We start from the raw sequence: 20,909 nt of genomic DNA on the forward strand, positions 1-20,909 counted from the left end.
GGGAGACTGCACACTCACGGGGAGCTCGACTCCAGAGCTGGAAATCTGGCCACCACCATTGTTGTTTTTCCTCTGTTTCACCTTGTGCCTGGGAGAGCCGGAGTCACCAGAGAACAGAGACCTCCTGGGGTCAACAGCTCCTACTGAGCCCAGCACCTGGGAGGGGGGCAGGGCAGCTCCCCCAGGTACACACACCTGAGACTCAGCACAGCTGACCCTCCCCCAGAAGACCAGGGGAAGAGCAAGTTTATTGACCAAGCAGCTCTGGAAAGTATATAGTTCTAGTATATAGAACTGGAGGGCCCATTTTCCCCCTTTTTACTTTTTATATTACAACTCCTTTTTATATCAGACTAAAAATTTCCAATATTTTTTCTCTTTTCCCACCTTAACTACAGTATTTTACCAGCTCTTCATTTTTAAGTTTTTTTCCTTTTTGACTTTCAAATTTCTACAATTACATGTCTTAGATATATTTTTCACTTCTGGATTCCCTTCAACGTATTCAGTTTAATTTTGGTAGATATACAAGATAGGGTTTTTGTATTTTGTTTTTTCTGCCTCGTTTTGTTTTACAATGGCGGAAGTTAGTACCTTCTAAAACATGACCAGCATGCACCCAGAACCAAGTCGAACACCATGTTGGTTCATTTTGTGAGATCATATTCTCTCTTCTTTCCAATTCTGCCCCCCTCTTTAGTCTTGTTTATGCTTTTGTGGTCAGTGTTGGGGCTTTATATAAATATTGCTGGTTTATATAAATTTGGGATTGAGCATCTTCTAACATACAGAACAAAATCTACTCAGAACCAAGAGGATCACCCTCTAGGACCCTCAGGTAGATTACATTTTCTCTCCACTACCACTCCCTCACCACCACCATCCCCCCTCTTTTTTCTTTTTTCCTCTTTACTTTTTTTTTCTTCATTTTTGGGTTTTTATTTTTACTACTTTGTTTTAAAATTTGTTTTTCACTTTAGTGCTCCTTTTGTTTTGTTCTTCTTTTTCTTTTATTTTCTGGTCTCTGAACCAGAAAATAGGATATATTTTACTTAGGTCGTGGTTGATATTTTTGATTCAGCCCACTCGTACAACCACTCTGCACTAGACAAAATGACTAGAAGGAAGAATTCACCACCAAAGAAAGAACCAAAAACAGTACTCTGTCACAGAGTTACAGGATTTGGATTTCAATATGATGTCAGAAATTCAGTTCAGGGCAGTCCTGGTGGCACAGCAGTTTGGCGCCGCCTGCAGCCCGGGGCATGATCCTGGAGACCCAGGATCAAGTCCCACGTCCGGCTCCCTGCATGGAGCCTGCTTCTCCCTCTGACTGTGTCTCTGCCTCTCTCTCTGTGTTGCTCATGAATATATAAATAAAATCTTTAAAAAAATTAAAAAAAATGGTTTAAAAAAATTCAATTCAGAAGTACAATTATAGGGATACTGGTGGCTCTGGACAAAAAGCATAAAGGACTCTAGAGACTTTGTTACTGCGGAATTGAGATCTAATCAAGCCAAAATTAACAATAGATTATTAAAAATTAAAATAGATTAGTCTAAAACTAGAGATGCAGTCCAAACTGGATGTTCTCTAAATGCTAGTGTTAATGAGGTGGAAGAAAGTGAGTGACATCTAAGACAAGTTGGTGGTAAGAAAGGAAGCTGAGGAAAAAAGAGAAAAACAATTAAGAGCCCATGAGGAAGGGCTTAGGGAAATAAATGATAGCTTGAGAAGGAAGACCAAGACATCCAATTGGGATTCCAGAAGAAACTGAAAGAGAGAGGACCACAAAGTATATTTGAACAAATCATAGCTGAGAACTTCCCAAATCTAGGGAAGGAAACAGGCATTCAGATCCAAGAGATAGAGAGGAACCCCCCCAAAATCAATAAAACCCATTCAACACTTCGACATTTAATAGTGAAACTTGCAAATTCCAAAGATGAAAAGAAAATCCTTAAAGCAGTAAGAGACAAGAGATCCCTAACTTATAGGGGGAGAAAGATTAACAGCAGACCTCTCCACAGAGACCTGGCAGGCTGACAGGATATATTCAGGGTCCTAAATGAGAAGAACATGCAGCCAAGAATACTTTATCCAGCAAGACTGTCATTTAGAATAGAAGGAGAGATAAAGAGCTTCCAAGATAGGCAGAAACTGAAAGAATATGTGGCCACCACCCCAGCTCTGCAAGAAATATTAAGGGGGACCCTGTAAAAGAAAGAGGAAGCCCAAAGAAATAATCCACAAAAACAGGGACTGAATAGGTATTACGATGACACTAAATTCACATCTTTCAATAGTAACTCTGAATGTGAATGGGCTAAATGATCCCAGCAAAAAACACAGGGTATTGGACTGGATAAAAAAGCAAGCCCCATCTATTTGCTGTCTACAAGACTCATTTAAACCGAAGGACGCCTCCAGCCTGAAAATGAAAGGTTGGAGAACCATTTACCATTCAAATGATCTTCAAAAGAAAGCGAGGGTAACCATCCTCATATCAGATAAATTAAAGTTTATCCCAAAGACTATAGTAAGAGATGAAGGGGGACACTATATAATACTTAAAGGGTCTATCCAACAAGAGGACCTAACAATCATGAATATTTATGCCCCTAATGTGGGAGCTGCCAAATATATCAATTAATAAAGTAAAGAGATGCTTAGGTAATAATACACTAATAATAGGAGACTTTAACACGGCACTTTCTGCAAATGACAGATATTCTAAGCACAACATCTCCAAAGAAACAGGAGCTTTAAATGACACAGTGGCTCAGATGGATTTCACAGATATATACAACACTTTGCATTCGACCACAGCTGAATACACATTCTTCTCAAGTGCACATGGAACTTTCTCCAAAATAGACCACATACTGAATCACAAGTCAGGTCTCAGTAGATACCAAAAGATTGGGATTGTCCCCTGTATATTTTCAGACAACAATGTTTTGAAACTAGAAATCAATCACAAGAAGAGATTTAGAAGAAATTCAAACATGTGGAGGGTAAAGCGCATCCTGCTAAAAGATGAATGGGTCAACCAGGAAATTAGAGAATAATTAAAAAGATTCATGGAAAAAAAATAAAAAGATTCATGGAAACTAATGAAAATGAAGATACAACTGTCCGGAATTTTTGGGATACAGCAAAAGCAGTCCTAAGAGGGAAATACATGGCAATACAAGCCTCCCTCAAAAAATTGGAAAAACCGCAAATACATAAACTAACCTTACATCTAAAGGAACTAGAGAAAGAACAGCAAGTAAAACCTACACCAAACAGAAGAAGAGAGATAATAAAGATTCAAGCAGAAATCAGTGAAGTAGAGACTAGAAGAACTGTAGAAAAGATGAACAAAACCAGGAGTTGGTTCGTGGAAAGAATTAATAAGATAGATAAACCACAAGCCATCCTTGTTAAAAAGAAAAAAGACTCAAATTAATAAAATCACGAATGAAAGAGGAGAGATCACAACTAATACCAAGGAAATACAAATTATTTTAAAAATATGAAAAAAAATAAAAAATATATTATGAGATGCTATATGCCAACAAATTAGGCAATCTAGAAGAAATGGATGCATTTCTAGAAAACCACAATTTACCAAAACTAGAACAGGAGGAAATAGAAAACCTGAACATGCCAATAACTAGCAAGGAAATTGAAGCAGTCATCAAAAACCTCCCAAGACAACAGTCTAGGGCCAGATGGCTTCCCAGGGGAATTCTATCAAACGTTTAAAGAAGGTATAATACCTATTCTACTAAAGTTGTTTCAATACTTCCAAACTCGTTTTATGAGGCCAGCATTACTTTGATTCCAAAACCAAAGACCCCACCAAAAAAGGAGGTTTATAGGTCAATATCCCTGATTAACACATATGCAAAAATTTTCAACAAGATACTACCCAATAAGGATCCAACAGTACATTAAGAGGATTACTCACCATGATCAAGTGGGATTTGTCCCTGGGATGCAAGGCTGGTTCCACTTAAAATAATCAATGTGATCACATCATCAAGAGAAAAAACAAGAACCATATAATCCTCTCAATGATGCAGAGAAAGCATTTGACAAAATACAGCATTTGACAAAATACAGCAGCCATTCCTGATTAAAACCCTTCAAACTGTAGGGATAGAACATTCCTCGATATCTTAAAAGCCATTTATGAGAAGCCCACAGCGAATATCATTCTCCATGGGGAAAAATTGAGAGCCTTTCCCCTAAGATCAGGAACACGACAGGGATGTCCACTCTCACCACTGCTATTCAACATAGTACTAGAGGCCCTAGCCTCAGCAGTCAGACAACAAAAAGAAATAAAAGACATTCAGATTGACAAAAAGTCAAACTCTTCCTCTTTGCAGATGACATGATACTGTGTATAGAAAACCCAAAAGACTCCACCCCAAGATTGCTAGAACTCATACAGCAAGCAATTCAGCAATGTGGCGAGATACAAAATCAATGCACAGAATTCAGTGACATTTCTATACACTAACAATGAGGCTGAAGAAAGAGAAATTAAGGAATCAATCCCATTTACAATTGCACCCAAAAGCATAAGATACCTAGGAATAAACCTAACCAAAGAGGTAAAGGATCTATACCCTAAAAACTATAGAACGCTTCTGTAAGAAACTGAGGAGGACACAAAGAGATGGAAAAACATTCCATGCTCATGTATTGGAGGAATAAATATTGTGAAAGTGTCTATGCTACCCAGGGCAATTTACACGTTCAATCCAAGGCCTATCCAAATATCATGGACTTTCTTCACAGAGTTGGAACAAATAAGATTTGTATGGAATCAGAAAAGACCCTGAATAGTCAGAGGAATATTGAAAAAGAAACCCAGAGCCAGGGGCATCACAATGCCAGATTTCAGGTTGTACTACAAAGCTGTGATCATCAAGACAGTGTGATACTGGCACAAAAACAGACACATAGATTAATGGGACAGAATAGAGAGCCCAGAAATGGGCCCTCAACTCTGTGGTCAACTAATATTCGACAAAGCAGGAAAGAATATCCACTGGGAAAAAGACAGTCTCTTCAATAAATGGTGCTGGGAAAATTGGACATCCACATGCAGAAGAATGAAACTGGACCATTCTCTTATACCACACACAAAGATAAAATGATTGAAAGATCTAAATGTGAGACAAAAATCCATCAAAATCCTAGAGAAGAACACAGGCAACACCCTTTTTGAACTTGGCCACAGCAACTTCTTGCAAGATACATCTATGAAGGCAAAGGAAACAAAAGCAATAATGAACTATTGGGACTTATTTTTTTAAGATTTTATTTATTTATTCATGAGAGAGAGAGAGAGACACAGGCAGAGGGAGAAGCAGGCTCCATGCAGGGATCCAGATGTGGGACTCCATCCCAGGGCTCTACGATCATACCCTGGGCCGAAGGCAGGCTCTAAACCACTGAGCCACCCAGGGATCCCCACTGTTGGGACTTAATCAGGATAAAAAGCTTCTGCACAGCAAAAGAAGCAGTCAACAAAACTAAAAGACAACCTACAGAATGGGAGAAGATATTTGCAAATGACATATCAGATAAAGGGCTAGTATCCAAGATCTATAAAGAACTTATTGAACTCAACACTCAAGAAACAAAAAACCCAATCATGAAATGGGCAGAAGACATGAACAGAAATTTCACCAAAAAAGACATACACATGGCCAACAAGCATATGAGAGACTGCTCCACATCGCTTGCCATCAGGGAAATACAAATCAAAACCACAATGCACAATGAGATACCACCTCACACCAGTGAGAATGGGGAAAATTAACAAGACAGGAAACAACAAATGTTGGAGAGGATGTGGAGAAAGGGGAACCCTTTTGCACTGTTGGTCGGAATGTGAACTGGTGCAGCCACTCTGGAAAACTCTGTGGAGGTTCCTCAAAGAGTTAAAAATAGAGCTACCCTAAGACCCAGCAGTTGCACTGCTGGGGATTTACCCGAAAGATACAGTGAAACACCGGGACACCTGCCCCCCAATGTTTCTAGCAGCAATGTCCACAATAGCCAAACTGGAAGGAGCCTTGCTGTCCATCGAAAGATGAATGGATAAAGAAGATGTGGTCTCTGTATACAATGGAATATTACTCAGCCATTAGAAACGATAAATACCCATCATTTGCTTCAACATGGATGGAACCAGAGGGTATTATGCTGAGTGAAGTAAGTCCGTCGGAGAAGGACAAACATCATATGGTTTCACTCATATGGGGAATATAAGAAATAGTGAAAGAGATTATAAGGGAAAGGAGGGGAACTGAGAGCAAAATTAGCAGGGAGACAAACCATGAGAGATTCCTAACTCTGGGAAATGAACAAAGGATTGTGGAAGAGGAGGTGGGTGGGGATAGGGTGACTGGGTGACGGGCACTGAGGGGTCACCTGATGGGATGAGCACTGGGTGTTACACTATATGTTGGCAAATCGAACTCCAATAAAAGCAAATGGAAAAAAAAAAAAAGATGAAATGGACAGTTACAGAAAATTTCCCAGAAAGGCTTAAGCTACCAAATTTGAGTTTTAAAAGAGATAAAAAAAATTAATAATGAAAAAATGTATTGAAAGCATAATCAGTACCTACCTTTCCCCCAAAAATTCACAAGATCCGGTTTTCCTGGTCAATTATACCAAATTTAGGAAAGAATAGATAACATCTAGGTTCTTTAAATTTATGCAGAACATAGGAATAGATCAAAAGCTTATCCACCATTGAACCAAAATCATTATTGGTTCACTACGGATACTCTAATTCATGAGTAGAAACTTTTATGACAAACAGATATCAGCAAATCAGGCCTAGGATTCTACCATGTTAGGGTTTATCACAAGAAAGAAAAGTTCTATACTAAAATATCTATTAATATAATTCAAATAATTAACAGATTGTCTTTAAAAAATGACTGTGTTGATCAATGCTAAAGCATTTCATGTCATTTCCCCACATGGTGGTTCTAGTCTGAGTCACTATCTGTAGCCACAGGGTTCAGGATGATTTCCACAGTGTTGCACAACATGGGTTAAAGAGTGCACTTCTTGGGAGAAAGGGGCAAATATATGCCAGTAGTTAGCAAGAGGAGAGAGGGCATAGACACCCCTAACCCTGCCGACATGTCACAGGGTGGCCAACCAAGCCAGGATACTGCGGGCCCAGAGGACCCTACCCCCTGCTCCCCCACCATCTCCCCGTCTTCATCTCTTATAATTCAAGCATGAGAGTCAAACTTGTGGGTGGAGAGAACACTCAGGCTACTTAGCATTGGATTCTCTGGATTTGGAGTGAAAGCAGTCCATGGGAATTACCTGGGAAGTTTAGCCATCTGTTGTATAGAAGACTTTGGGGCAGCAGGATGCTGCAGGTCCTCTTGTGCAGGTCGGGTGGCAAGGGGGTAGGAGCTGCATTTCAGTGAGTTTTCTCCCCCTGAAGTACAAGCATCCTTTTCCCAACTAGCCTGATGTCCAAGCCAGCCAGCTGGAACAACATCAGCTGAGGACGTCAGTGGACAATTCTGCCTGTTGCCTCACAAAAATTTAATTCCTATGTATGTCTCTTCAAATCTTCATAAACATGGAATAGAAATAAATCTGTTACTTCATTGGGGAGAATCTACCAAGAACCTGAAGCAAGCCTCGCATTAATAATAAAAGGTCAAAGGCGTTCCTTATTTAAAACAGGAAAAAGACAAGAGGTCCTTTTAACATTTCTGGATATACTTTTTAATATAGTAGGAGCAAAAAAAAAGTATTTTTGAAAGACATGGTTGTCAGATTTGAAGATATGATTGACTACCTAGAAAATAGAGGTTTCTGAAATAGTGATAATTTTATTTTTTGACCTAACTTATGGTTATATGGTGTAATCTTTATAAAAGTCATCAAGGGATACCTGGGTGGCTCAGTCAGTTAGGTGTCTGACTCTTCATTTCAGCTCAGGGCCAAGGGATGGATCTAGCCCAGCATTAGGTCCTGTGCTTATAGAGGAGTCTGCTGGAGATTCTCTCTCCTTCTCCTTCTGCCCCTCCTCCCTCCCCCATATGCACACATTCTCCCTCTATCTCAAATAAATAAATCTTTTTAAAAAATAACCAAAAAATAACTTGACAAGCTTTGGGGGCAGGCTCCTTGCTGATGAGGATGTGGGCAGCTGATGGGACTTTGTAATGTCCACAGAGCAGGCTGTACGACACTAGTGATGAGAGTGGAGGCTCAGCTGGATGTGCTTTGAAAACTGAGTATCTTTCAGTGTTCCGTAATCCTTTCCAAGTACCGAATCCAGGTTTGTAGTCTCGGTGTTCAAAGTAGTGAGTTTATCAGCTTAGATCATACTGGTTACATCCAAGTCTGTTTAACATTTGAATCGTCATTTCAAAGTATCTTCTTAGTGGAGCTCAAAAGCTTGGAAAGGTGGGTCAGACTCTTTCTACATGTTTCCTGTAAGGCATTTACTTGCTAGACAGGCATCTTACAGGTGAGGGAGAAGAGTGAATGGAAGCTGGCCAGCAGCCACCATCAACTATTAGTTTTTATAGACCCTCTGTCAATATCTTTGGTAAGACAAGGGTAAGTAGGATCAAGAAAGTACCAGATCAAAACTTGTCAGAAAGCTTGCCAGTAGTTTGGAAGATTTTGTCGAGAGTAGTGGTACATTTTTTTTTTAAGTTTTCATTCTGAAATAAATAGAAAAGTTATAAAAGGAAGTAGAGTTACCATAAACTCTTTACTGAGCTTCGCCTAATGTTAACAGCCTGCACCCCACATCAGGTGTCAAAATCAGGACATTAGCATTGATACAATGCTATTAACTAGTCTGTAGATCTTATTCTGATCTTGCCAGTCTTCTCACTACTATTCTTTTTCTGACCCAGGAACCCATCCAAGGTCCCACTCGTGTTTAGTTGTCATGTCTACTTTTGTTTCCCCCACTCTTGAAAGTTCTTGTCTTTCTCTTTGTTTACCTCGACATTCTTGAAGGGCTGGCAGTTTTGTTGAATTCCATTCAGTTTGGATTTGTGTGATGTTTTCTTAGGATTAGATTGAGGTTAAGCATTTTTAGATAGAATTCGGCAAGTGATACTTTGCATTTCTCAAACACACGGTGGCATCAGTATGACTTATTACTGGTGATGTTAACTTTGATCACCTGATTTGGGTGGCATCAGACAGACTGCTTCACTGTGCAAGTACTCTTCTTCCCTGTAGAGAATTAACAAGTTGCAGGACATATTCTGAGACCATGCAAACATCCTCTTCTCCTACAGTTTTTGTCCACGAATTTTAACATACTTCATTGACTTTCCTGCCACAGTTATTACTGGGGTGTTCACTTAATAATGATTTTCTATTTCCACTGCTCCTTCTGTTTTGGTTAATTGAAATTCCAGCGTAAGGAATAGCTATCTCTTCTCTCATTTATTTAATGAGGATTTCGTATCCTGCCACCTTGTGTTTTGCAAATTCTAGAATGAGCTGTATGGCAGAGTAATGGAACTGCTTTGGAAATAAACTGAACTTTTTCACCCAGAATTTCACAGCAAAAATTTAAGTCGTTGCTATAACAAACTCTGTTGAAAGTCATGATTCAAGAAGTGTCACTCACTGTTTTGGTTTCTCTGTGGGTTTGTTAGTTCAGAACAAAATATGACAGATTCTGTAACAGGCAGTAATTTAGTAGTACCTACTTGATTAATTTTTAAATATTGAAACATCTACATTTAGTACTCATTTAAGTATTAAGTATTTAAATAAGGACAATATGTATTTTCATTTTCCAGGTGCTGGAGCAATTCTGATTCCTCGTTTAGACATTGTGATTTCCTTCGTTGGAGCTGTGAGCAGCAGCACATTGGCCCTGATCCTACCACCTTTGGTTGAAATTCTTACGTTTTCTAAGGAACACTACAATATATGGATGATCCTGAAAAATATTTCTATAGCATTCACTGGAGTTATTGGTTTCTTCTTAGGTACATATGTAACTGTTGAAGAAATTATTTATCCTACTCCCAGGGTTATAGCTGGCCCTCCACAAAGCCCTTCTCTAAATTTGAATTCAACATGCTTTACATCTGGTTTGAAATAGTGGAAGCAGAATTATGAGTCTTTTCCTTTTGTCTTAATTCTGAAAATGATGAAAATAATAACTAGTAGATTACATTGCCATAAACTTAAAAATAGAACCAAATTTTCTTTTGGCACGTAATGGTATTTCAGTAGTAAGCTGTAATTCTTTACCAGTAGTGGTAAACTATGACAGATTTTTTATTTTGGGTATTAGCAATAATTTAAAAAAATTTAGTTTTGAAAATTTTTTAAATTAAAAAATTAAAATATAGAAAACTTAAAGAATAAAAAGAAAAAGATTTCCATTATGCTTCATTCAATCAGAAATACACCAAGATTCTCTTTTACACCCATGCTTCTCTTTCCCCACCCAGTTGAGAAGAGAACAGGGTTCTGACAGTAAAGGAATCAAAGAAGAACATAGTTAACAAAAATCTTCTCACTATCTAGGTGAATGTCAAAGTGTACTTTGTGTATAACGTTAAAATGTCTTAATCATGTTTTTATTAAAAAGCAAAATACCTATGATTTGTCCCTGGAAGGATAGAAAACTCATTAACCTGGATGCAAGCATCAGAAATCCCTACAACCAGAATTATTCTTCCCTAGTCTGTGATGGTAGTTGATCTGCACAGTGAAAACTCTGAGATACTGTGCAAGATCCTGACTTAGTGTCTCAGTCAAATTTGAAAGAGACTTTAAGGCTTATCTAACACAATTCCCTTATTTTTTACCTGAAGAAATTGAGCCTGAAAGGTTAAGTAACTTGGTCAAGACAACTTAGCTTTGAGATCAAGCAAGAGAACCCGATCTTTTGACTCCAAGTCCAGGATTTTTTATTTTTCACATCTTACCAAGGAAAAGAATAAGAATAAGTTATGTCCAGTTTAGACTTTAGCATTGCATCTATTTAATTATATTTTAATATTTGGAAAGCCACTGATCTTTGAATAGGACATGTGACCTGACTATAAAATCAGAGAACTCTAAAAAGCATTGCATTACAGCCATATCAACCCCAACAAGAGAAAGAAGTTTGTTCAGTTTTAAAGATTAGAAACCACTTGCTGGTTTAACTGCTGGCTAGTAGAAGGTACTCAGCTATTCTGTTTGTGGCTCCAACTCTTCTAATTAGGTCTTTTCTTTTCAGGTTTTGTAGTCACCGTCTTTCTCAATGGCAGAAAATAGGTGTCTGACAAAATACAGGATTTGTGTATTCCTTCCAGCCCTGTGGCTTTCTTATCATAGCCTCTTACTAATCTAAATGGGCAGAATTAAAAAAAAATAAATTTATGCAGAGGAAAAATTGAGACAATAATAGACTACTAAATCTTGAGACACTCCAGGTTTCTTCTAGAGAAATACCTTTTATTACTCCATATTTGGCAGGCTCAGTTATTAACCAAAACAATCTCAGTTGACATGGAAGATGAAAATTTTTAAGTTTAAAACATTAAGAATCTTGACTTTTTAAAAGATTTGTACTTTAACACACGTTGAACTTTTTAATCAGACTGGTTGTACTCTAATTTGTAATATATTAAGATATCATCGAGATCACTGTAGTATATGTATTGTGTATTTTTATATATAAATGTTAACTTAGTTCAAGTATTTTTTTGCTTTGCATCATTAATGAATCAAGTACAATTCTAACAAAGTATCAGAAGCTTTATTTTTGTACAAATTCATAAGACTCAAACTTTTTTTAAACACTTACATTAGATATCACCAATAATTGTGATACTTTTATATCAAAGCCATTATGTTAAACTTTTAGTCATACTGAGAGAATGTGGAAGAAGTTAGAGGAAAAGTGATTGTCATTGACTGTTAGATAATCGTGTTTCTAAGAATAAATTAGATTTTTTTAAATATATAACTTGGTATAAAATGACTTAAAAACCATTATAATAGAAAGCACTATTATTTTGTCAGCTGTCATCAGATATTTCTAGTCTATGCGTGAAATTTTATTTTTATACTTTGACCTGTTTATTTTCCTTATTAATTCATCAAATTCAGTGAATTTTGAATAGTTGATCATAGCAATAAATAAATTTTAGGTTCAGCATGAACAAAATGTTGAGTGCATTATCAGCCAGGCTTCCTTATGCAGCAATTGCTGATTCGACAGCCAATACTTAGTCCACTAAATTATTGATACTTTAAATACAAGAGAAAAGTTGAAATCATGAAAAAGGGAACTAAAAGGGGAGAGAGGTTAGTTTTCATTCTTAACAAAAAAACTAGGAAAAAAAACTATTTAGATGTAAAGTATAAATACACCTTTATCTAAAGATTGTTGATGATGTATTTTAGTTGCAAAAAAATCAGTGGCAATATTTTTCCTCTGAAAATTGAGTTTTAATGAGTCAGGCATTTCCTAAAGATTTTTGGAGAAGATATTTTGATGAGACCAGCTGTTGCTTTTATTTTGGGGCCTGGAGAAATGAAAGCAATTGCACCTGTCAAATTGTGTATCTGGTATCTTGGTCTATTACATTATGGCTAAGATGACTTCAGCATTTCATTTGCCACAATGAAGAACCCTGTTTTCTGAGAGCTAATCAGGTGCCTGAGAGCCTTTCTATCACTGAGGTAGGGGAGAGAAGGGAAAGCTGCTTTTAGCTCTGCTGACCTCTGTTTGAAGTCAGTCATCATTAGTCCCTTACATTTCAAAAGGGTTTTGCCAGTTTCAGAGTCAACCTGTCAAAACACTGGTTTTCAGATACTTTTTAATCAGAGGATCTTCTTTTTCCCACATGGTCAGATTTCTCCACATTTAAATAAGAACTAGTTTTTTTTTTTTTTTTTTCTTGGTTAAAGATCCAATTTGTATGATGTTATCAAATTAAAAAGTGTACTGGATTAGAAAATGCCACATTATGTTTTAATTCTGTCCCTGCTGGATTCTCCTTTCTTAAAACCATTTCTGCCTCTCATCTAGGCACTGCACTTAACGTTTTTATAAGTATTTTATGCAATGTGCATGTTGTAAATTTCCTAACAGGGCCTAATTTCATTCAGTATTTTCAGAATAGTTACAGGAAAGCTGTCTAACTGCAAAGTACTATACAAATATTAATAGAACTGTTAATTAAAGCTCCACATTAGTGCCATTTCTAGCTGTGGCAAAGCACAGGTCTTACTGTAGCTTACCTGTGGCACTTCTTCACTGTAAGTGTCAGCCAATACAGCATCTGAATAGTACATTTGTTTACTGATAGTATATACTCACATTAGGTTTTGACCTCAGTTCTCCCTTCTTCATTTAAAAAGGAGAAGATACAGAACTGAGATAATGGAAATGATAAATAAAAATTTAAAAATAATACCAGCAGCTCAATGAATATTTTCTGTTGAGGAACAAAAAAAAAATTGGTAAAAATACAGACCATTGATCATGTAAAATGAGTTTGTTTTTTTCTAATGAGTCTATTTTGTTCATTTTGGCTGAACTAGCTTCCCCCTTCATAAGAAAATTTGGGAACTTCAATCTAAAAGGTGTGACAAAACACTTCCTAACATTAAATGGCTGACTGCAATGGTTAATACTTTGGAAGTATTATGGATAATTTTGTTTATGCCCCTAGTGCTTACTTGGCTAACTGCTTTAATGAAAGTGGTTTGTTTTCACCTAGGAAATAAGAAAACATGCTTAAGAAACAACTAGAGGGCAGCCCTGGTGGCTCAGCGGTTTAGCGCCACCTTTAGTCCAGGGGCGTGATCCTGGAGACGTGGGATGGAGTCCCACATCGGGCTCCCTGCATGGAGCCTGCTTGCTTCTCCCTCTGCCTGTGTCTCTGCCTCTCTCTCTCTCTCTTTGTGTCTTTCATGAATAAATAAATAAAAATCTTTAAAAAATGGTTAAGATGGTAAATTTAAAAAAAAAAACTAGAAATGCTATTTATTACCCTATAATAAATGAAATCACAACTTACTCTCATTCTTAAAATGTCATATTAAAATAAGCTAGTTCTTATGTGTGTGAGTGTACACACACACCAGTAACGTATATTAACTTACCATTTAAATTGGGTCCAGAAAGATGATGTGTTGAAAGGTCACTCCAAAACTTATTCCATTAGAGTTTTCTTGATAACAAATAGGAAAGTAAATGCTTCTACCGTGAATAAATTAAGCTCTGGGTTTTTGTGTTTTTCAAAATGATTTTGTTAGTCTGGAAATGAAATATCATTGCACTTGAGTCAATTATTTTGCTTTTAACTTATTTTTCTTTACAGTATGAAAAAGTCTGTCTTAAAGTACTGTAGCTCTTCTGAATTTTCAATAAAATGTAATTAATTTGCTTGCAAATGCCTTTTTAAATGAATTGTCTTCTATAAGGTTAAATGATATTGACAAATGTCATAAGCTGAAAATGGCACTAGTATATCCTCATAATAGCATTTTAGTCACTCTCTGATTAATTCTTTGTCATGTGATCTTCAAACTTGGAAGGTGATATAATGTACCTCTAAGATGTAAGAGCAGATGTTGATTAAAATTGAAGGGACATACTCAGAACCGTGACCTGACCTTCTTACAAAGTAAATGCAGAATGAGCAGCCTGCAGATGCTGTATCTGTGATTTGATTTACCACTCTCTTCTGATTCTCACCAGGTCAAGAATATGTATCAGTTACACTTTAATATGTTTCACTTGCATTGTGCCAACTCCCCATATCAAAGATCATAAACATATTTATACTTTTATGTTAATCATCCTGCTCTTGTGAACCTAACCTAAGGGCATGCCACGGTTCACCAGAACTATGCCTGTGCCTAAAAGTGCATCAGCAACATTTCAGTAGTGGAAAATTGGAAACAACTTTAGTGTTCAACAAAAGGAAACCATAAATTGTGATGTATTAACCTAGAACACAATGAAGGTGGTATTAAGGTTAATAATTTGGGAAAGAATAAATACATATAATTAATTTTTAATCACAGCTTTGTAAAAAGAATTGCTTTTGAACCTACACAAGATACACAGAAAGTAGAACCATAGTGTTAGGAAAAATATAGGTTTGGCCCCCTGAGTGGCTCAGTCGGTTGAGCATCTGACTCTTGGTTTCATCTCCAGTCGTGATCTCATGAGTGGTGAGATTGAGCCCTGCATCAGGCTCTGTCCTCAATGGGGAGTCTGCTTGAGAACTCTCTCCCTCTGCTTCTTCCCCTACTTCTGAGTGCTCACTCAAATAAATCTTTTTTTTTTTAAGGTGGGTTTTACAGTTTTTGAATGAATAAGTGGAAGACTTCAAGAGAAAGAGGAATAAAGTTATAAAGCCTTAGTAGGAGAACATGCTCTTAGTAAGCAACAGAAGGAACAGAAAAGAACATAGAGTAAGAGTACAACTAGAGAAGAAATGTGATGAAAAATCCACAGAATACTTGCTGAAGGAAAACAAATACAGCCACTTTGTAAAATTAATTTTAGGGTTTTTATGCAAAAGATTTATTAGAGTGGTAGTTTTAACATACATACGTGGTCTCAAAATTTTGCACATAGTTCTTTGACATATCAAAGAACTGCCTTGATTCAAAGTTTCCTTTTAAGGGTAGATTTGTTTGAAGGCTTAAAATTGTGAAAGAGAATCAGGTCTTCTGGTCTTCAAAGTTTTCTGGTGCCGTGAAGCCCAGACACTAGGTACCAGATGATAGAATGCTTCTCAAACTAAAGCTAATACATGAATCTTGCCAAGGAATCAGGGAGTGATTTAATTCTTCCCCATCCTGGATCTTGATCTGGGCTGGAGGATGGGGACCAGACACAGGAACACCCCACCCTGCCTAACCTGCACTAAGCAGGAAAGTGGTGTTGAGCATGGATCAGTCTGTGCATGTCAAAACTGAACAAGAATAGACCAGGAACCTGGGCAGTACAGAAGGAACACTGTCACATCACAGACTACGTACCTTTGTAGCTCCAGCCCCTCAGTCTCCACAAGGCAAGAATAGGCACTAGGAAATCTGTTATCATCACTGTCCTGTCTTAAATCTTTTCTCCTTCTGCAATCTCAGCTGTACAAAGATCATGCTTCTTAACGTGGTTCACTGGCAGGCCTCACTCCCTTGCCTTCCCTACAAGGTACAGTAACACCAAAGTGTTGGTTGCCCCACAAACATACGGCACGTTGTCTGGTTTTCACCTGCGGGACTCCATCTCATCATGTTGATACAATCTCCTTCTACTTCTGCCCCTTGTGTTTTCCTGGCAAACCCTTAGCTATTGGTAAGATTCAGCCTACCCAGTGGCTCTTCTATCCTCTCTCTTACCCTGAGTGAGTTGTGTCTTCTTTCACGCTAGCAAATGACCTTGGATTTGTGATCACACTTTCCATATGGTTTAGTAATTCAGTTTCTGTGTCTGTCTCCACTACCTTGGAGTTCCACAAGTATGCTATATGTATTCATTGTTTGGTTTCTTCTCTGTCAACCCTTAGAGACTATAAACTCCACAGAGGAAGTGATTTTGTCAAAGGTCTCCACAACTGAAAATCCAGTGTCTAGAGGAAGGCTGGGCACATAGTAGATGCCCCCAAAATATTTGTTGAATGAATGTATGAATTGAAAAAAATAACAAGGAAAGACCCATATTAGAGCTCCAGTACATGATAAAATCTTTAGGCACAGGGGCAGTCATGCATTTTCTGCAGTCCTCTGTACCCCATGCCTATTTGTTTAGTCACTGTAGCCAGCTCTCTCCCATTTGGTAACCCACCAGGCTGCGATACTGTAAAGCAAAGACTACCAAGTCTGAGCGTCTTTTAAAAAATCCTATGAATCAGTCAAACCTTAAGAACATATTCAGGAGCTCCTGGTAGTACAGGTGAAGTCTCATAAAAAGGAAAAAACTGGGGAGGAGCAAGATGGCGGAAGAGTAGGGTCCCCAAATCACCTGTCTCCACCAAACTACCTAGAAAACCTTCAAATTATCCTGAAAATCTATGAATTCGGCCTGAGATTTAAAGAGAGACTAGCTGGAATGCTACAGTGAGAAGAGTTCGCGCATCAAGGTAGGAAGACGGGGAAAAAGAAATAAAGAAACAAAGGCCTCCAAGGGGGAGGGGCCCCGCGAGGAGCCGGGCTGAGGCCGGGGCGAGTGTCCCCAGGACAGGAGAGCCCCGTCCCGGAGACGCAGGAGCTGCACCGACCTTCCCGGGGGAAAGGGGCTCCAGGGAGGTGGAGCAGGACCCAGGAGGGCGGGGATGCCCTCGGGCTCCCGGGGACAGTAACAGCAACTGCGCGCCCAGGAGAGTGCGCCGAGCTCCCTAAGGGCTGCAGCGCGCATGGGGGACCCGGAGCAGCTCGGGGGGCTCGGGGGCGGCTCCGCGGAGGGGGCTGCGTCCCGGGAGCGCGAATCCAACAGCGCAGGCCCCAGAGCACAGGGCGCCGGGACACAGCCCAGGATCTGGCCTCCCCCGGGACAGGCAGAGGCCGGAAGGGCCCAGGACAGCGAGGACGCTCCTGCCCCAGCTGAGCAGATCAGCGGCCCCGCCCCGGAGCCTCCAGGCCCTGCAGACGGAGTTCCTGCCGGAGCTGAATCCAGGTTTCCAGAGCTGCCCCGCCACTGGGGCTGTTCCTCCTGCGGCCTCACGGGGTAAACAACCCCCACTGAGCCCTGCACCAGGCAGGGGCACAGCAGCTCCCCCAACTGCTAACACCTGAAAATCAGCACAACAGGCCCCTCCCCCAGAACACCAGCGAGACGGACAGGTTCCAGGGGAAGTCAAGGGACTTAAAGAACACAGAATCAGAAGATACTCCCCGGTGGTTCTTTTTTTGTTTGTTTGTTTTTGTTTTTGTTTTGTTTTGCTTTTTGATTTGTTTCCTTCCCCCACCCCCTTTTTTTCCCCTTTCTTTTTCTTTCTCTCTTTTTTTTTCTTTTTTTTCGTTTTTTTTTTTCTTTTTCTTCCCTTTTTTTTTCTCTTTCTCTTTTCTTTCCTTCTTTCTCTCCTCTCTTTTTCTCTTTTTCCCAATACAACTTGCTTTTGGCCACTCTGCACTGAGCAAAATGACTAGAAGGAAAACCTCACCTCAAAAGAAAGAATCAGAAACAGTCCTCTCTCCCACAGAGTTACAAAATCTGGATTACAATTCAATGTCAGAAAGCCAATTCAGAAGCACTATTATACAGCTACTGGTGGCTCTAGAAAAAAGTATAAAGGACTCAAGAGACTTCATGACTGCAGAATTTAGAGCTAATCAGGCAGAAATTAAAAATCAATTGAATGAGATGCAATCCAAACTAGAAGTCCTAACGACGAGGGTTAACGAGGTGGAAGAACGAGTGAGTGACCTAGAAGACAAGTTGATAGCAAAGAGGGAAACTGAGGAAAAAAGAGACAAACAATTAAAAGACCATGAAGATAGATTAAGGGAAATAAACGACAGCCTGAGGAAGAAAAACCTACGTTTAATTGGGGTTCCCGAGGGCGCCGAAAGGGACAGAGGGCCAGAATATGTATTTGAACAAATTCTAGCTGAAAACTTTCCTAATCTGGGAAGGGAAACAGGCATTCAGATCCAGGAAATAGAGAGATCCCCCCCTAAAATCAATAAAAACCGTTCAACACCTCGACATTTAATTGTGAAGCTTGCAAATTCCAAAGATAAAGAGAAGATCCTTAAAGCAGCTAGAGACAAGAAATCCCTGACTTTTATGGGGAGGAGTATTAGGGTAACAGCAGACCTCTCCACAGAGACCTGGCAGGCCAGAAAGGGCTGGCAGGATATATTCAGGGTCCTAAATGAGAAGAACATGCAACCAAGAATACTTTATCCAGCAAGGCTCTCATTCAAAATGGAAGGAGAGATAAAGAGCTTCCAAAACAGGCAGCAACTAAAAGAATATGTGACCTCCAAACCAGCTCTGCAAGAAATTTTAAGGGGGCCTCTTAAAATTCCCCTTTAAGAAGAAGTTCAGTGGAACAGTCCACAAAAACAAAGACTGAATAGATATCATGATGACACTAAACTCATATCTCTCAATAGTAACTCTGAATGTGAACGGGCTTAATGACCCCATCAAAAGGCGCAGGGTTTCAGACTGGATAAAAAAGCAGGACCCATCTATTTGCTGTCTACAAGAGACTCATTTTAGACAGAAGGACACCTACAGCCTGAAAATAAAAGGTTGTAGAACCATTTACCATTCGAATGGTCCTCAAAAGAAAGCAGGGGTAGCCATCCTTATATCAGATAAACTAAAATTTACCCCAAAGACTGTAGTGAGAGATGAAGAGGGACACTATATCATACTTAAAGGATCTATTCAACAAGAGGACTTAACAATCCTCAATATATATGCTCCGAATGTGGGAGCTGCCAAATATATAAATCAATTATTAACCAAAGTGAAGAAATACTTAGATAATAATACACTTATACTTGGTGACTTCAATCTAGCTCTTTCTATACTCGATAGGTCTTCTAAGCAAAACATCTCCAAAGAAACGAGAGCTTTAAATGATACACTGGACCAGATGGATTTCACAGATATCTACAGAACTTTACATCCAAACTCAACTGAATACACATTCTTCTCAAGCGCACATGGAACTTTCTCCAGAATAGACCACATATTGGGTCACAAATCGGGTCTGAACCGATACCAAAAGATTGGGATTGTCCCCTGCATATTCTCGGACCATAATGCCTTGAAATTAGAACTAAATCACAACAAGAAGTTTGGAAGGACCTCAAACACATGGAGGTTAAGGACCATCCTGCTAAAAGATAAAAGGGTCAACCAGGAAATTAAGGAAGAATTAAAAAGATTCATGGAAACTAATGAGAATGAAGATACAACCGTTCAAAATCTTTGGGATGCAGCAAAAGCAGTCCTAAGGGGGAAATACATCGCAATACAAGCATCCATTCAAAAACTGGAAAGAACTCAAATACAAAAGCTAACCTTACACATAAAGGAGCTAGAGAAAAAACAGCAAATAGATCCTACACCCAAGAGAAGAAGGGAGTTAATAAAGATTCGAGCAGAACTCAACGAAATCGAGACCAGAAGAACTGTGGAACAGATCAACAGAACCAGGAGTTGGTTCTTTGAAAGAATTAATAAGATAGATAAACCATTAGCCAGCCTTATTAAAAAGAAGAGAGAGAAGACTCAAATTAATAAAATCATGAATGAGAAAGGAGAGATCACTACCAACACCAAGGAAATACAAACGATTTTAAAAACATATTATGAACAGCTATACGCCAATAAATTAGGCAATCTAGAAGAAATGGACGCATTCCTGGAAAGCCACAAACTACCAAAACTGGAACAGGAAGAAATAGAAAACCTGAACAGGCCAATAACCAGGGAGGAAATTGAAGCAGTCATCAAAAACCTCCCAAGACACAAGAGTCCAGGGCCAGATGGCTTCCCAGGAGAATTTTATCAAACATTTAAAGAAGAAATCATACCTATTCTCCTAAAGCTGTTTGGAAAGATAGAAAGAGATGGAGTACTTCCAAATTCGTTCTATGAGGCCAGCATCACCTTAATTCCAAAGCCAGACAAAGACCCCGCCAAAAAGGAGAATTACAGACCAATATCCCTGATGAACATGGATGCAAAAATTCTCAACAAGATACTGGCCAATAGGATCCAACAGTACATTAAGAAAATTATTCACCATAACCAAGTAGGATTTATCCCTGGGACACAAGGCTGGTTCAACACCCATAAAACAATCAATGTGATTCATCATATCAGCAAGAGAAAAACCAAGAACCATATGATCCTCTCATTGGATGCAGAGAAAGCATTTGACAAAAT

At 38.8% G+C, this 20,909-nt stretch overlaps 1 protein-coding gene across 1 annotated transcript in view; it reads left to right on the forward strand.

The window, feature by feature from the left end:
- Positions 1–14,437, forward strand: part of SLC36A4 (solute carrier family 36 member 4) — a 63,281-nt gene extending 48,844 nt beyond the window's left edge. The window contains exon 11 of the mRNA XM_038568331.1: positions 9,829–14,437. Within this exon, the coding sequence (XP_038424259.1) occupies positions 9,829–10,136 (308 nt within the window). The 3' untranslated portion in view covers positions 10,137–14,437. The remainder of the gene's footprint in view (positions 1–9,828) is intronic.
- The last annotated feature ends 6,472 nt before the right edge of the window (positions 14,438–20,909 follow it).

This window comes from Canis lupus, chromosome 21 (assembly GCF_011100685.1).
Source record: "Canis lupus familiaris isolate Mischka breed German Shepherd chromosome 21, alternate assembly UU_Cfam_GSD_1.0, whole genome shotgun sequence".
Lineage (NCBI taxonomy): Eukaryota > Metazoa > Chordata > Mammalia > Carnivora > Canidae > Canis > Canis lupus.